Below are 15,839 nucleotides of genomic sequence, written 5' to 3'. Positions count from 1 at the left end.
ATAAGTGAAAAAGACTGTGTTAAATGGCTCTGTTTCACATAAATGTGGCCTATTGCTTAAAAGGGCAATATGTAATAATGTATTATACGTGCTGTGATTGTTATGCAATATTAAGGAAGGTCTCTTACAACAGATGGGTGAAGATGGAGGTCACGGGTTTATCCATAACGATGACATAACATCCTCTCCAATATTTGAGTTTTTTTTCCTCAACTAACTTTGTGTCAAAAAAGCACCACCTGAATGCGGCTCGCGATGACGTCACACATCTAGTAATTATTAATGTTCGATTGGGACCCGCGCTGACTTTGCGGTGGGCGGAACCTTTGGACGCCGACGTTCTACAAAACAGAAGAGCCCCGTGCGTCATCTTTCAAACTCCAGTTCAGGACGAGCGATCATGCCAAGTCAGACCTGAACCAGGCTTCCAGTGTGCCCTCTGCACACGTACCTACGGTATTTCATTGACTTTAGCATTCTGTGTGGATAATTACCGCTGACATCGTACTGACGGTTGCATGTGACGCAGCTGCAGTTTGAGCGGCCCGACGGACGGAGCCATGAAATAAGCAGTAACGGTAGCTGCTGCTGCTGCTGCTGCTAGCTTACGTTAGCTGTCCTAGCTAATGAGCTAAATGGGAAAGAGCTAGCTTAACGGCAACGTTAGCTGGCGGGGCTATATGTTGCAAGTTAGCTAACGTTACATGTTGGTGGCTAACACTAACGTCAGTTTTGTTGACTGCGTTGTTGGCTCCACGCGTGATAAAGTTATACGCCGTTAACTCGAGGAAGAGGAAACGGTTAGAGGCTAACCCTGACTGCAAGAAGCTAGCTAGCTAGCTCACGCAAAACACCGCACAATAACAAGCTCCTGCCGTCGGCTAACGTTCGGTTTAGTTAGCTAGCGTTACAGTTAGCCAGGTAACTTGAGTCTGTGCTGACGTTCAGTTGGCGTTAGCGCATTCACGTTCACCTTACAGGGATGTTGTATTTGTTAGTGGTAGGTTTGGTAACACGATAAGCACCGACGGTAACGAGCTAGTGGTTATGCTAGCTGTTGCTTGTATAGCACTTTGAAAAAAATGTTGTCAAACTGCTTTTAGCGTTAGCTTACATGACACAAAACCTAGATACAGCGTCAATAAAATAGAAATAAAAGGCAAATGTATGAGGTCAAAATATAGTGTGATTTTATAGGGAGTGATTTGCATAAAAGCCTGTTAATAAAAGGTGTTTTTAATGAGGTAATCATACATTACCTTCTCTAAATCATTATCAGATGAGCTGAATGATTCAGGACTGCACAGCTGTCTTTACTTAACGGGCGGCTGCACTTTTAGGTCATAAAAGGGTTATTAGTGGGGTAGGAATTACCAAAGTTACAGTTAATTGGCCCCTGGGGATGTCAATTGGTGACAGATCTCCACTCTGTTTGTGGCCACAGAGTCACAGGAGGCAGAGTGACGGTGTCTGTTGATGAGTTAACCATCAACTATGTTACACAGGCTTAATATGACTAAATGATCTGGCTCAACTGCTGTGTCTTAATCGGCTGCAAAGTTGTGCAGCCGTCTGATCTGAATTAGAAGTTGCAGTCAATGTGTCTGCACGAAAAGAACGGCAACTAAATTGCCATTATGCTTCCCCAAAGAATAGGCAGATGATTCTGTGTCGAGGACGTTTTCACGTGACGACTTTTTCTATATTAACCGAATATTTCATCCTGCAGTTTTTGCAAAAGTGAACCATGGAGAACTCGGGCAGGCCTTACCGGGGGCGGCAAGGCGGCAGGGAGAGGGGAGCGGGAACGGAGAGGGGAGAAAGCTGGAGGAGCCAGGACCAGGGTCGAGGACAGAGCTACAGATCGGAGGGAGGTCACCAGGGCGGGCCCTACCGGGCCAGTCCCAAGAAGGGAGGGCTGGGGCCCCTGAGCTACTCGCCCGGTGGATTCAGAGGCGGTCACAGCCCCTCGCAGAAGGACGACCCCCGGTGGTTCTCTGGTCTTGACAACAGTGGCGGGGGTCGAGAAGACAGCTGGAGAGAGCGCTCGCAGCCGCACTGGAGGAGGAGCAGCGCACCGGGAGAAGGTCCAAGGGAGGACAGGGAGCAGGGGGGGAGAGAGGACGCTGACGGCAATGCTCATAATTCAGGTGAGGATTTCCAAAGTCAGACTCTGGGAGAGTGAGTCTGACTGTAAGAACTGGCTGATTACTTACTCCACTAAAGCATATTCAACTCAGAATGACACATTGTTCCTTCCAAAGGGAGGAGACGGAGAAACAGGAACAAGAACAGAGGTTATGGTGAGGAGAACAGAGGCCCAATGATCGACGAGTCCACGCTGTCAGCCAAAGAGCTGCAAAGCCTGAGGCAAACAGAGCGGAGGCTTAACAAAGACGAGATCTACCCCCTGAAGAAGGTTCTGTCTGTCTGTCTGTCTGTCTGTCTGTCTCTCTGTCTCTCTGTCTCTCTGTCTGTCTCTCTCTTTCTGTCTCTCTCTCTCTCTGTGTGTGTGTCTCTCTCTCTCTCTCTCTCTCTCTCTCTCTCTCTGTCTCTCTGTGTCTGTCTGTCTCTCTGTCTCTCTCTCTCTCTGTCTCTGTCTCTCTCTGTCTCTCTCTCTCTGTCTCTCTCTGTCTCTCTGTCTCTCTCTCTCTGTCTCTCTCTCTCTGTCTCTCTCTGTCTCTCTGTCTCTCTCTCTCTGTCTCTCTCTGTCTCTCTGTCTCTCTCTCTCTGTGTCTCTCTCTCTCTCTCTCTCTCTCTCTCTCTCTCTCGGCAATTCATTTAATATTTGACAATTAATTGATTAATCCCTGCAGCTCTAGTCTTGGGCATCTTTCATGTTTTTTTCACACCGAGTGATTTATAATCTGCAGATGAATATATAAGGACGATAATGATTTAGTCGCCCTAGTTTGCTTTTTAAAGGAGTTAAACCCGATGGAGTTTATTCAGTGCTCCAGTATTTGCCGTGTTTATGAGATGGAGTTGAGTAAAGAAGATCCGTGACGGTTTGATGATTGCAGCTGATGTCTGATGTCTTTCCTTTCCTCCTCTTTGGTTTCAGAGGTCCCACAACAACCCCGCTGCCCTCTACACCTGCGCTCTGTGCGACGTCCTGCTGGAGTCCGTGTCGGACGCTAACCGACACATCCAAGACAAACGGCACAAGAAGAGGGCCAGGGTGAGAACATGGCCGTTTAGACGGCAAACGTTTTGCGAGCAGATGACGTCGTCGTCGTTGTGTGAACCCACATCTGCTTTTTGTTTGCGTCTGCAGGAGAGGCAGGAGCAGGTGATGCTGACTGAGATCCTGCCTCCCGGCCCGGAGCAGATCGCCGCGGTGAGCGCTGCGCTGGAGGCCGTCGTCCGGGACAACGGGATGAGCGACCAGGACGTCGCGACGAGACAGAGCGTCGTCTCCATGTTGCAAGACCTCCTCCTGACCGCCCTGCCTGGTAAGTCCCCCCGGGGGGGACGGAATATTCCCGATCGCGTCGCCTCGTACATTACGTCACTTTACCACCACGTGTTTTAACAACGCTGCTCCGTCTCTCGTCTGTAGAGATCAGGCTCAGGCTTTATGGATCGTCTTGCACTAAGTTTGGATTTAAGGATTCTGACGTCAACATTGACATTCAGTATCCACCTCACGTGAGTTTCTGTCTCTTTGTTTTTAACTGGGTTTCCTCACACGCCTCTCAGGGACAAGAGTACAACAGTAACACACATTCAGTCCGATAAGGTTCAGCCTCATTCATGCTGGTGTTTGATCTTTGAAATGTCTTCACAGATGCATCAGCCGGACGTCTTGCTGTTGGTCAAAGAGAGCCTCTCCGTGAACTGTGAGTCAGCTCTTACTCATTCATGTGTCCTTGTTGGAAAAACAAAGCGCAGCGATGTTCGAGTCACTGGACGTTTTTGAACTGAGCGCGTCTCGTTGTTTCTCCTCAGCTATCTTCGTCGAGATGGAGGCTGACTTTCATGCCCGGGTGCCCGTGGTCATGTGCAAAGAGAAGAAGAGGTGGGTCTTACCGCACATGTTTATTATAGAAACTCCAGGTTGATTATTAATCCAGACATTGTCGAGCTGAACTGAACTGGAACCTGTTGCTTTTCTCTACAGCGGCCTGGTGTGCAAAGTGAGCGCCGGCAACGAGAACGCCTTCCAGACCACCGCCTATCTCTCCGCCCTGTCCAGTCGGGAGCGCCTCCTCCTCCCGCTGGTTCTGGGTCTCAGAAGCTGGGCCCGGGTACGTTCCCAGTCGACGGACGCATCAATCGGGGACTCGGTGTCCCTTCGGTCTTTTTAAAGTTTTCTCGTCTCCCCCCCCCTTGCTTTTAGATCAGCGAGATCGACCGCGCGGAGGAAGGCGGGCTGCCTCCGTACGTCTTCGCCCTCATGGTCATCTTCTTCTTACAGCAGCGCAAAGAGTCCCTCTTGCCCGCCTACCTGAAGCAGGAGGTGTGTCCCGTTTCTCTTCAGTATACGGCGTTCTGTTTCAGCATTGATCCGAGGATGAAAGCTGATCCAATCGTCTGGTTGTCTTTTTAGATTAAGGGGTTTTCACTCGGCAGGCTGTCGGACTTCAACCTCACGCACGCAGAGGACGGACATGTGCACTGGGCCTACACCCCTCCCTCCAAAGACCCGGCAGCAGAGGGCTCCTGTGTGAAGGGGAAGGTATGGAAGGAGCTCCGGCATTCATCGTGTCCTTCTTATTCCACTGTGTCACTAGAAGCTGAACGTTTGTGCCGCCTGTGTTTTCCCCCCTGTTGCAGGTTCCGCTGGTGTTCCAGAGCCCTCGCCCTCCCGTGGAAGTTGGACTTCTCTGGGTGGAGATGCTCCGCTTCTACTCGCTGGAGTTCAACTTGGCCGACAACGTCATCAGCGTGCGGACCGGCGCCGTCCTCTCCCGGGAGATGAAGGACTGGCCGAAGAAGCGCATCGCTGTGGAGGGTCAGAATCTCTTCTCGTTGTCCGCTCTGAACTCAAAGGGTTATTCAAAAATCAGACCTCAGCAGATATAAAAAGCTGCATCTTTTCTACACCGGTATCTGTGTGAGCCACAGATACATAAGTCCTCCTGCAGTGCGTTACAAGTGTTCTAATGGGGTTCTCCCATAGCAGCTCTAAGACGGGGCACTTCCTGAAAGCCTTCATAAAGGCAATTTATACTGCATGAGTCAGCCGAGTGGCTATCAGGCTGTTCCTTAAAGTCACTTTATGTCCTGACAGAACAACATGCTGAATATCGGCCCGGACGCATTTTCTTTATTATTTTTACAGCCCAACGTTGGAGGGAGGGAGGGAGGGAGGGGAGGGAAAGGGGGAGAAGGAAGGAGGGAGGGAAGGTAGAGGGATGGAAGGAAGGAGGGAGAGGGAGGGAGAGGGAGGGAGGGAGGGAGGGAAGGAAGAAGGGGGAGGAAAGGAAGAAGGGAGAGGGAAGGAAGGAAGGAAGGAGAGGGAGAAAGGGAAGGAGAGGGGAAAGGGAAAGAGGAGGAGGAGAAGAGAGGGGGGGAAGGAAAGGGAGAGAGGGAAGGAGAGGGGAGGGGAGGAAGGGAAGGAGAGGGGAGGGGAGGAAGGGAAGGAGGGGGAAGGAGAGGGGAGGGGAGGAAGGGAAGGAGGGGGAAGGAGGGGAGGAAGGGAAGGAGGGGGGGAAGGAAAGGGAGAGAAGAAAGGAGGGTGAAAGGGAGGGGAGGGAAGGGAAAGGGAAGGGAGGGAGAGAGCCTCGCCTGACTCCGTGTGTCTTTCTTTAAATGATAAAGATAATCCTCATTCTGTTGATCACGCGTAGAGAGTTGCTCTACTTGTCGATGTGTCTCTTTCAGACCCGTTCGCCGTGAAGAGGAACGTTGCTCGCACCCTGAACAGCCAGCAGATGTACGAGTACATCCTCCACTGCCTCAAAACCACCTACAAGTACTTTGCGCTGCCGCTCAACGCTCCGGCCGCCGGCCCCAAGGCGAAGGCTCGGCGCCGACCGGTCCGAGGGCCGAACGCCGAGGCCCCCGACGAAGACGCCGCGTCCGCTCTGAGTCGACTCAGCGTCCGGTCGCAGCGCCCGGGTCAACCCAAAGCTGTGGAAAACGGCCCCGAAGACTCCGACTGCATTATCGAGGAGGAAGAGGAAGTCGAAGAGTACAGCGACTCGGACGAGGAGCGGGAGAAGGAGAAGGCGGACCCGGGCAAAAGCAGCCTCTCCGAGGACGACGAGGAAGACGAGGACGCTCGGCGCAACAGGCAGCACCTGGACAGCTTCACCACGGAGGACGAGGACATCTTCCCGGTGGACGAGATCTCCGGGGAGGAGCTCCTTTCTGACGAGGAGGGTCCGGATTTGGACACGCCTGGTTCGGTGGACGAGGAAGAGGAGGCGGAGTCGGCGCCTGCGGGTCTCTCGCCTCCACGTCTGGAGGACGCAATCGACGACAAGAGCCCGGAAAATAAAACCCAGCAGCAGAAGAGACGCTCCTACGAGTTCACGAGGCAAGCCTTCACCAGAGGAAAGGTACGTCGGCCGTGTTTTTAAATCCTTTTGAGTTGCAGGACGACTGGAAGAAGCTGTGGCCGCTGTGTCTGAACCGCTCTCTCCCTCCCTCTCTCTCTCTCTCTCTCTCTCGCTCTCGCTCTCGCTCTCGCTCTCGCTCTCGCTCTCGCTCTCTCTCTCTCTTAGTCACACATGGTCGTGTGCAGCTTGTGCAAGCGAGACGGCCACCTGAAGAAAGACTGTCCGGAGGATTTCAAGAAGGTGCAGCTGGGTCCTTTGCCGCCGATCACGCCGGAGTTCCTCTGTCTCCTGGACAGAGTGTGCGAGCAGTGCTACAGTGAGTATCCTGTCGCGTTCGTGACGTCGTTTCAAATGCAGCGCGTGACTCTGGGTGAAGTCTGACGGGTTTCTTTTTTTTTTTTTTCTTTTCAGCCGACTTCGCCCCAGATGAGCTGGAAGTGGGCGTGAGAGAACACATCCTCCAGGACCTGGAGGCCTTCGTCAGACGCCAGTTCGCCGGTGAAGTGAACCCCTCGTCTTCATAGTTTTAAACTTTTTAAACTAGCACGACGATGAGTGACGCTGGGTTGTATCGTCTTGCCCGTAAACCCACGTTAGATGTTTAAATGAAGAAATCGTTTTTATTTGTTTTTGATGGACAGGAGCTCGGCTGCAGCTGTTCGGATCGTCCAAAAACGGCTTTGGGTTCAGACAGAGTGACCTGGACATCTGTATGGTGCTGGAGGGGCAGGAGACCATGGAGGTGAGCTCTCTTTAACTCGTTGCAAGGACTGAGAAGTTGTTGTCGGTGAGGGTTAAATGAAATGAGTTGTTGGTCGTTGCGGCTCGTCGGTGCGATTCATTGTTGATCTCAAATCCATGAAATTCAACTCCGTCCGGTGGTTTTCCTCCCGCAGGACGTTGAGTGCATCAGCATCATTGAGAGCTTGGCCAGAATGCTGTGGAAACACCCCGGTCAGTAAGAAATCACGTTTTTCAGATCGCAACCTGTGCGTCGTACACAAGTTCTTATTAAACCGGTTTCCACGTCTTCACCAGGTCTGAAGAACATCCTGTCCATCACTACAGCCAAAGTACCGATCGTGAAGTTCTACCACCTCCGCACCGGCCTGGAGGGAGACATCAGCCTCTACAACACTCTGGTAGGACTCTTGGTCCCCCGCTCCGTCGGTTCAACTCGGTCTCGTCTGCCGTCGACTTAACTTCTCAAAGTGTCTTTGTTGTCTCCTCTCCAGGCCCTGCACAACACCCATCTGCTGGCTTCGTACGCCGCCATCGACAGGAGAGTGAAGATCCTCTGTTACGTCATGAAGGTTTTCGCCAAGGTGAGCGTCTTTGTTGGTACGTCTCTGTTGTGGTGTGACGTTCTGCCGTGTTTTTACCGCCACGTTTCTTTGTTTCGTTCCAGATGTGCGACATCGGGGATGCGTCCCGCGGCAGCCTCTCGTCCTACGCCTACACCCTCATGGTGCTGTTCTTCCTCCAGCAGAGGGACCCGCCGGTGATCCCTGTGCTGCAGGAGGTACGTGAGCTTAGAACTAGAAACACGAGGAAGTTATCTCAATACCCTGCTGTTTAAAAGCTGTGCGATGAAACGTTCCTCAACCGTTGTAGATCTACGACGGGGAGAAGAAGCCGGAGGTGCTGGTGGACGGCTGGAACGTGTACTTCTTTGACGATTTAAAAGCACTTGTGAGTCATTTTCTTTGACGTCTTTTGTTAAATCTACGTCCCGCCGCGTCGTTACTAACGCGTCCTCCGTCCGCTCTCCCTCCTCCGCCTGCAGCCCGGCCGCTGGCCGCAGCACAGGAAGAACTGTGAGACGGTGGGGGAGCTGTGGCTCGGCCTGCTCCGCTTCTACACCGAGGACTTTGACTTCAGAGAGCACGTCATCTGTCTCCGTCAGCACGGCCGCCTCACCACCTTCAACAAGCAGTGGACGTCCAAGTACATCGTCATCGAAGGTCCGCCCGGCTTCACTCACGTCACTGAGACACTGAAGAAGTGTGTGTTTTTAAAATACTCTCCTCTTTGTTCATATTCCAGATCCGTTCGACCTGAATCATAACCTCGGCGCCGGTCTCTCCAGGAAAAGTAAGACGACGTCCGTTTTGCGTCTTCCGTCGTCTTTCTGTCCTCGGTGTCTTTTTTCTAATACACGTTCTTCTCTGTTGTCATGGAAACAGTGACCAACTTCATCATGAAGGCTTTCATCAACGGCAGAACGGTGTTTGGCACGCCGGTCGAAGTCATTCCTCCGGTGTACCCGTCTCAGATGGTGAGCGTCACGTCTCCATGTCGTCCTTTCAGTGATGTTCAGCTGGACGTTGGACGTCTCTTAACTTCCTCCACTTAAACCCTGAATTGGTCCATATAAGTCCACTTCTTAAACACAGTCGATGTTTAAATAGCCGTCGGTCCCACATGAGCCCCGTTCCTGCGTTCCTTTTATTGGCTTTGTGTGAAGTTCAGGTTCTGAAAACACTCGATAACACTCAGTAAAGTGTCTTCATAAAGCCCTGCATGATGTGAGCGTTGACCTTGTGATTTAACCTTCATGTCCCAGGAGTATTTCTTTGATCCTGAAGCCCTCACCGAGGGGGAGGTGGCTCCCAACGACCGCTGCTGCCGCATCTGCGGCAAGATCGGCCACTTCATGAAGGACTGCCCCATGCGTAAGAAGTAGGTCCGAGCCCGACTTCGCCGCGGCGTTTTTTTTCCGCTCATTGAGGCCACGCCTTTTTTGTATTTTTTGTATTTTTTTTTTACTGAGGATGACTTTTGTTCCAGGTCCAGACACAGACGGGACTCTGAGAAAAGGCCCGATCACCTGCGAGAGACCGCGGAGGACGGCAGGGACCAGGTCCGGCACAAGAACGAGCACTGGAGGAAAAGGGAGGCGCCGGAGGTGCGCTGCTGCTACCTGTGTGGGTCCACTACCCACATCAAGAGGGACTGCCAGCAGTACAGAAACCCCGCAGGTACAGGCCTTCTTTTTGTTTTTACCCGTCGTAGAGTTTATCCCCTTCTTCATGAACAAGATGAAGTGTGAGGAGTTGTTGTGCGTCGTCGTGAACTGACCTCGTCCCTCTTTTTATCGGTCGTCTGACAGGTAACATGAGGATGGACGGCTTCGCTTCCACCTCGTCTGCTCACGGGAGGAATTTGAGAGAAAAAGAGCGACAGGTATGATCTCAGTTTTGCGATGGTGAAAGCGTATTTTAAAATGTGTTTTCATTGGTTGACGGCTCACGTACAACGCTCCACCTGTTTTCAGGGTTCACCTGTACGAGAAGAGAAGAAGAGGAAGCAAAATGTGATATTGAGTCCACAAGCAGGTATGTAGACTTGATCGTACTTGTGACCTGGAATGGTTTTGGTGCAAATGAAACCCCCAGAAACAGTTGTTTTTTTTGACGATGGCATTCTGGTTTTTGTTTCAGGTAGCTTAGCCTGCCGAAACGTGGGTCGTTCTGGTCACAGGAAGAGTCCGGTGGAATGAGCGGCGGGCGAGCCGTGTGGTTCCACTCTTGTCCGGGCAGACAGCGACCCCCAAAGTCCAGAAACCATTGAATCTGAATGGGACTGTTGGGCCAATGGGAGCCTGTTTTAAAAAGCCAAAGCCAGGACGCCTTCACTTGAAGCCAAATAGGGCCTTTTTATGTGTGTGTTTTTTTTTTTTTGTTTTCTTCCCCCTTTAGAGCTCCTCTCCTCAGAGGAGCTTTTTAAATCGTTTCATTTTCACAAAAGAAGCCATTTTGCATGCCCCTCATGTCTTTGTTTACCTACACTGCCAGTCCTCTTTTATACCGTTAAAAACAATGGCGTCGCAGCCTGAATCGGATCACTCGATGGAGACGTGTGTCTCACGTCGCTAATATTAACCGCTTGAGTTTGTTTGCCGACAACGTGCTAAACGTTTGTCTTTTAGTGATTTTTAAGGCCGTCTGAAATTAACACAAGAAGTCACTTCTATGGATACACGTTTCCTTAGTATTAACTAAAAAAATAATAATACTAGAGGTTGTTTAAAATCGTTTGAATGGCAGTGTACGTAATGGCCAGGATCTTTTTATTTGTTTTAAATGGTATTTCTTTTAAATCAGGTTTTTATTTGGCCTCCGCACTGACGTCCATCAGTCCGTCTGTCTTCAGCCTCGAAAGCAGCTCTGTGTTAGAGAAACCGCCCTGTAGATATAGTATTATGATTTTATGTTTCCAGGGTTGTAGTTTTCCGTTTTTTAGACGACTTATCCTCTGTTTGGTAGACGACACGCCCCTCAGCTGCCCCAACCGAAGGACGGTGAGACCGCACTTCCTCTAGTAACCACCGGGTGTCTCCACGCGCTCTAGGAAGTGTTGTGACTGTAGTGCAACAACACACAGTTGAGAGTTGGACTATAGAGTTTCATGCTTGTGGTAAAGTTTGTTTTTTTTAAGATGAAAAATAATGAAATAACTGGTTAAGCTGCCAGCGTTCTCCGCTGCAAACACTATGCTCCTAAACTAGAGGTCATCTCGGTTTGTTTCGGTGAAGAGATAAATGTATTTATTTTGCCACGAAAAAGGCTTCATTTTTTTGTTTTTTTTGTTTTGTTGTTGTAATGGCGCCACAGATTGGTAGCTGCACTGTGCGAGGGTACGCGCTCTTTAAAATACGTCGCTGCTAGTTCAACGTCTCCAAGACCTGCTTAGTCGTTCAAGATGCGAAGATGGACCCCCGCGTGGCTTTGTCGTCGTCCTAATATGGCTGACTTTTATTCAAAGAAATGTGTCGTTGATGGTATTGTAATCAAAGTCTCTCATTTTAAAGTAGTCAAAACTCAAATGCCCCCCCCCCCCCTCCCCCCGATCCAGCCAGGAAAGGTTGGCTTGCAATCCATGATGTGTCTCAAACAATATTCATTAAACAAAAATCAAATCCCAAATGTGCAATATTTCCTGCAACATTTTTTTTTTTTTTTTAATTTGTTTTCTTCCCCAGAACAATGTTTATTGATATCTAACTGTTGTGCATTCATAAGACAGAGTGATGTACCACTCCTGTAATAAAACTGGAACAAACAGACCAAGCTGAAACTACCAATGGTTGCCGGGTAACTATTTATTTCCCCCTTTTTTTTTGCATTTGAGCCAATGCAGTACAACTGTACTATTACTATATTATCTTCATAAAACTGGGTTTGCTGTGTGTAGTACTAGCTCCACGTCACTCACGAGTGGTGATTGGATGTACAGGAATAGTAAAATGTGTCCATCCTGGTCACTAGGTGTCATGTTTTTTGTTGTTGTCTTTTACAAGGAGACCTGTGTGCCACGAAGAAACCAGCACATTCGAGCGTTAACGTTCTCTATTGACCTTTTGATATAGTGCGATAAACCTAGTAAGTGTACCTTAAGTACAGACTTGGTCAAGAAGCGTGAAATAAAACGATCTTCGCGAGTATTTCAGAAGCTTAGATGACATATTGAAGAGTTCTGGAGTGGGTTACATAACAAACGCCTGTGTTGAAGCGCTATAGTTGTGTCCGCGAAGCCCGTTGGCTTACGGACCCGTCCGTCATAATATTGGCCAATCATTGAACGGACTTCTTAATTGGGGGTGCGGGGGCGGGTGCTAATCGTCTGACGCGCTTGCGCAATTCAATGTTGTGATCATAACCGCAGCAACATGTCTGCCTCCATGGTGCGGGCGACCGTCCGAGCGGTCAGCAAAAGGAAGCTGTTGCCCACCAGAGCCGCGCTGACGCTGGTGAGTCGCGAGCTGCGTTATAATACGTGTGTCTGTTCGTACATGCTAATACACGAATAGTGTGGCGTTGACCACCAACGGCCGCGAATGTTGCGTTCAAGTTACGTGATCCTAAGTTAGCTAAGCTAGCTAACCGTCGGTGACTTGAACGTCTCACACAGTACAATCCTGGTCCTACTTTAGTTAAAGAGCTGTCTCGTGACTTAAGATTGCAGTGCATTTGTTGAGCGTACATTAGCGGATGGATACACAAGGGCGCGTATAGGCGGGTATTCGGTCGTAAGGACACAACACCTTTTAATTAGTTCGATGCTAACGGTGCTCCTTTGCTAAGCTAAGCTGTTTTGTAACGTGCTAGCTTCTGTTATGTTTCGTAACAGCGACAAATGTTTAGTTGCTTGTGAACAATTTGCCACGATAGTGTCGAGCCGCACAACGTTGTGTTACCGCAACCCTCTATTACCGAAATATCTCGACTTTCAGTCACCTAGCCAGGTCTAAAAAATCAACATGACTCCATTTCCCACAATGCAACCGACAGCGTAGTGTTTGTGTGCCTTGAACAGCACGCAAAGAACTCGTTGTTCTGACATGTTTTTGTGCTTAGTGACGTTAAAATGACCCGTATGTAAAACATTGGCGGATCACCTCTTGCACTTACAAGCGATATAAAGAAGCAGATGTTGCTAAATACGTTTTAGTATGAAGCTAGCATATATTGTGTTTTCTTGTGTATCGTCTGCTGCACGTGAGCCACATTTACTACAGAAAACATGGCGGAAAAGAAGCTGAGTCATAGTTCGTTATGATGGGCGGCCTGACAGGATAACGGCGCCGTTATAAGATAACGTGAACCCTCGGTGGTCCGAGCTGATTAAGGTTAAGTAGCGGGAAGTCCTGTCAACACTGAGGACGCTGCAGAAGCATGAAGCAAATTTAATCTGTTTATTATCATATTGTGTCAGTTATTCTTTGGGATGTTGAGAGAGAACACTTTTCGTGATCGTACACCGTCACCACGCTGCATCTGGGGAACGCCGAGGAGGTATTTTCCCTCAAATTTGGCACCATACGTCCACCTGGTCTCATAACTAAAATAATAATTCATATGCAATATTATGACAATTTAACACGAACGTCTTAGAGGATAAAATGACGACGACACCGACGTCGTGTTACTCAAACATTTAGCATGTGCCGCTGAGGCGTACGGCAGAGACGTGGTGATTCTACATGATTCAGACCGGCTGTCTCTCAGCGTATGAAACTTAAATCGGCACCGCGGGTCTGTTCCTCTATTCTGTGAAAAGCTCCCACCTGAACCCTAGTGGGCTTTGTTGACCTTTCTCTCTTCTTTTTTTTTCTTCAGACTCCAGCTGCTGTGAACAAGATCAGGTTTTTGCTGCAGAACAAGCCCGAATATGTGAGTAACTGAGACGTCGTGTTGTCCACTCGTCTCTTGGAATGTGTTCTCATCGTGCCTTTTTTTGAACCATAACGAGTCTTCTCTGCGGCTCGCTGTAGATCGGTTTGAAGGTCGGGGTGAGGACGCGCGGCTGTAACGGGATGACCTACACGCTGGACTACACCAAGGAGAAGGGGACCTCCGACGAGGAGGTGCTGCAGGACGGTGAGTCCGACGTCGTGAAGATGTGCAGAACCGAGGGGGGGAGAGGGGGTGGGGGGGGAGTAGTAGTGACGTCTCTGCTGCGACTCTCCTTGCAGGCGTGAGGGTCTTCATCGAGAAGAAGGCCCAGCTGACCCTGCTGGGGACCGAGATGGACTTTGTGGAGTCCAAGCTGTCCAGCGAATTCATCTTCAACAATCCCAACATTAAGGGCACCTGTGGCTGCGGAGAGAGCTTCAACATCTGAGCGGTGCCCCCGATGCTCCCGCCCGAAACCTCATCCCCTGTCCCCTGTCCCCTGTCCCCCGTCCCCCGTCCCCCGTCCCAATCCGCGAAGACCCGAGAGACTGACTGGTGACGAGGAAGCCGGGGGCGTTTTCCTCCCAATGCTCTTACTGCAGACCACTCAAGCGCACACAACCAGAGTATTCACACACATGCTTAGACGAACTTTGTAATTCAGTCTGTGTCGTCGAAACGATCTCAGCGTGTTGATTTTAGGTTCAGTTAATAACTGTGATGACAACTGCTTTTAAAAAAAAAAAAAAAACCTGTTATCTGCATAGAAAACCTTAAAAAAACGACCTCAAAAAGCAAGATGTTTTTGTTTTTGCCGCCATTTTTAAACACGCAACATACGCACATCATTTTCAGAGAGTCCGGGTTTAAGTTTTTGAGGCCTGAATCTTTAGGCCGAACCTCCGCTGTTGGATGAACACTGTGAGACGGTGTGCCATCATGAAGACGGCAGTATGCAACGGTGGAAGAGCTCCAGTGTCTTTGAAACTGCTTTATTCAGTTGTAAAGTGTATATTTATCTCTGTGTGTAAATAGAAAGAATGTATATCTCCCATGAACCACGCAAGCGCACAAAAATTACAGAGTCCATGAGGTTTATGTTTTCTTTTCTTCTTCTTTTTTTAGCGTGATCAAAGCCAGGACGTTGTTTTTACCGTGCAATATGTCATATGTGTACATATGAAATAATAAAAGGCTAAATCCAGTAAAAATGACTGTGTGATCGCGGTTTCTAATGTTCAGCAGTCTGACAGTAAGTCTTGTTCCGGGACGACCGCTATGCGGTGCAGAGTTCACTCTGTGATTTTGCTGACTTTTCGGCTCAGAAATTTAAATTTGAACTGCTCAGCGATCCGTTTGGCGTGGAAAGAGCGCCTGTGCACATCCAAACAGAGCCGATAGAACTGATAACCGTTTAAAAAAAAAATGTCACTGAAGGATGATGTTTTGGCAGAATCTTCATAAATATTTCATCTGTGTGTCAGATTTCCGTGAAACTCCCCTTCTGCTGCTTCTCTGTTATTAAAGACTTTTGGCCGAGAGGAACACACACACACACACACACACACACACACACACACAGACCGCCGACACATTCGGCCACCCTGAGGAACACGGGGACAGGCACTTCCACCACCCCTGGGACAGGGCTGTCCTCCTCGAGAACATCGGCCGGTTGTCCAGGTGTTAGAGAGAGAGACCGAGAGAGAGAGAGAGAAAGAGAGAGAGAGAGAGAGAGAGAGAGAGAGAAAGAGAGAGAGAGAGAGAGAGAGAGAGAGAAAGAGAGAGAGAGAGAAAGAGAGAGAGAGAGAGAGAGAGAGAGAGAAAGAGAGAGAGAGAGAGAGAGAGAGAGAGAGAAAGAGAAAGAAAGAGAGAGCGAGAGAAAGAGAGAGCGAGAGAAAGAGAGAGCGAGAGAAAGAGAGAGCGAGAGAGAGAGAGACAGAGAGAGCGAGAGAGAGACCGAGAGACAGAGAGCGCAAGAGAGAGAGAGAGAGAGAGAAAGAGACCGAGAGAGAGACAGAGACAGACAGACAGACAGCCAGAGACCATGGTGTCTGACATCCTCACTGGCTACTTTTACCTGTGATGTGGACTCATATTGAGAAACCAAATGACTAACCTCTGGTCCAGATACCATCTATCTCCTCAGTGC

At 49.6% G+C, this 15,839-nt stretch overlaps 2 protein-coding genes across 3 annotated transcripts; both read left to right on the top strand.

The window, feature by feature from the left end:
• Positions 1 to 324: 324 nt before the first annotated feature.
• tut7 (terminal uridylyl transferase 7) lies at positions 325 to 11,595 on the top strand. Of its 2 annotated transcripts, none has more exons than XM_068703188.1 (29): positions 325 to 456; positions 1,730 to 2,150; positions 2,265 to 2,419; positions 3,065 to 3,181; positions 3,278 to 3,455; positions 3,563 to 3,651; positions 3,791 to 3,842; positions 3,952 to 4,021; positions 4,124 to 4,250; positions 4,343 to 4,462; positions 4,553 to 4,681; positions 4,780 to 4,957; positions 5,830 to 6,509; positions 6,675 to 6,825; positions 6,921 to 7,007; positions 7,151 to 7,251; positions 7,406 to 7,463; positions 7,548 to 7,651; positions 7,745 to 7,834; positions 7,918 to 8,031; positions 8,124 to 8,201; positions 8,296 to 8,473; positions 8,556 to 8,603; positions 8,696 to 8,787; positions 9,076 to 9,191; positions 9,300 to 9,490; positions 9,622 to 9,695; positions 9,787 to 9,847; positions 9,953 to 11,595. In XM_068703188.1, the coding sequence occupies exons 2-29, from the start codon at positions 1,748 to 1,750 to the stop codon at positions 10,009 to 10,011; spliced, it is 3,900 nt and encodes a 1,299-aa protein (XP_068559289.1). In that variant the 5' UTR covers positions 325 to 456; positions 1,730 to 1,747; the 3' UTR covers positions 10,012 to 11,595. The 2 variants fall into 2 exon arrangements, with proteins under 2 accessions (XP_068559289.1, XP_068559291.1); XM_068703190.1 differs by lacking the exon at positions 325 to 456 and adding an exon at positions 486 to 921.
• A 571-nt stretch (positions 11,596 to 12,166) lies between these two features.
• isca1 (iron-sulfur cluster assembly 1) lies at positions 12,167 to 14,901 on the top strand. The gene is made up of 4 exons (XM_068704187.1): positions 12,167 to 12,261; positions 13,631 to 13,684; positions 13,786 to 13,891; positions 13,987 to 14,901. The coding sequence occupies exons 1-4, from the start codon at positions 12,181 to 12,183 to the stop codon at positions 14,133 to 14,135; spliced, it is 390 nt and encodes a 129-aa protein (XP_068560288.1). The 5' UTR covers positions 12,167 to 12,180; the 3' UTR covers positions 14,136 to 14,901.
• The last annotated feature ends 938 nt before the right edge of the window (positions 14,902 to 15,839 follow it).

Source organism: Cebidichthys violaceus, unplaced genomic scaffold, assembly GCF_023349555.1.
Source record: "Cebidichthys violaceus isolate CVI_PGR_0920_01 unplaced genomic scaffold, fCebVio1.0.p SCAF_9, whole genome shotgun sequence".
NCBI lineage: Eukaryota > Metazoa > Chordata > Actinopteri > Perciformes > Stichaeidae > Cebidichthys > Cebidichthys violaceus.
The sequence above is the reverse complement of the archived record's forward strand: the minus strand, read 5'-3'. Positions and strand labels throughout refer to the sequence as shown.

Excerpts from the sequence above, each read along its gene's own strand:
- tut7 (XM_068703188.1), top strand. The coding sequence starts at position 1,748 with ATGGAGAACTCGGGCAGGCCTTACCGGGGGCGGCAAGGCGGCAGGGAG. Across the intron at positions 4,463-4,552 it reads CCGCCTACCTGAAGCAGGAG|ATTAAGGGGTTTTCACTCGG; the intron begins GTGTGTCCCGTT and ends TTGTCTTTTTAG. Across the intron at positions 8,474-8,555 it reads CAAGTACATCGTCATCGAAG|ATCCGTTCGACCTGAATCAT; the intron begins GTCCGCCCGGCT and ends TTCATATTCCAG.
- isca1 (XM_068704187.1), top strand. The coding sequence starts at position 12,181 with ATGTCTGCCTCCATGGTGCGGGCGACCGTCCGAGCGGTCAGCAAAAGG. Across the intron at positions 12,262-13,630 it reads CCAGAGCCGCGCTGACGCTG|ACTCCAGCTGCTGTGAACAA; the intron begins GTGAGTCGCGAG and ends TTTTTTCTTCAG. Across the intron at positions 13,685-13,785 it reads TGCAGAACAAGCCCGAATAT|ATCGGTTTGAAGGTCGGGGT; the intron begins GTGAGTAACTGA and ends GGCTCGCTGTAG.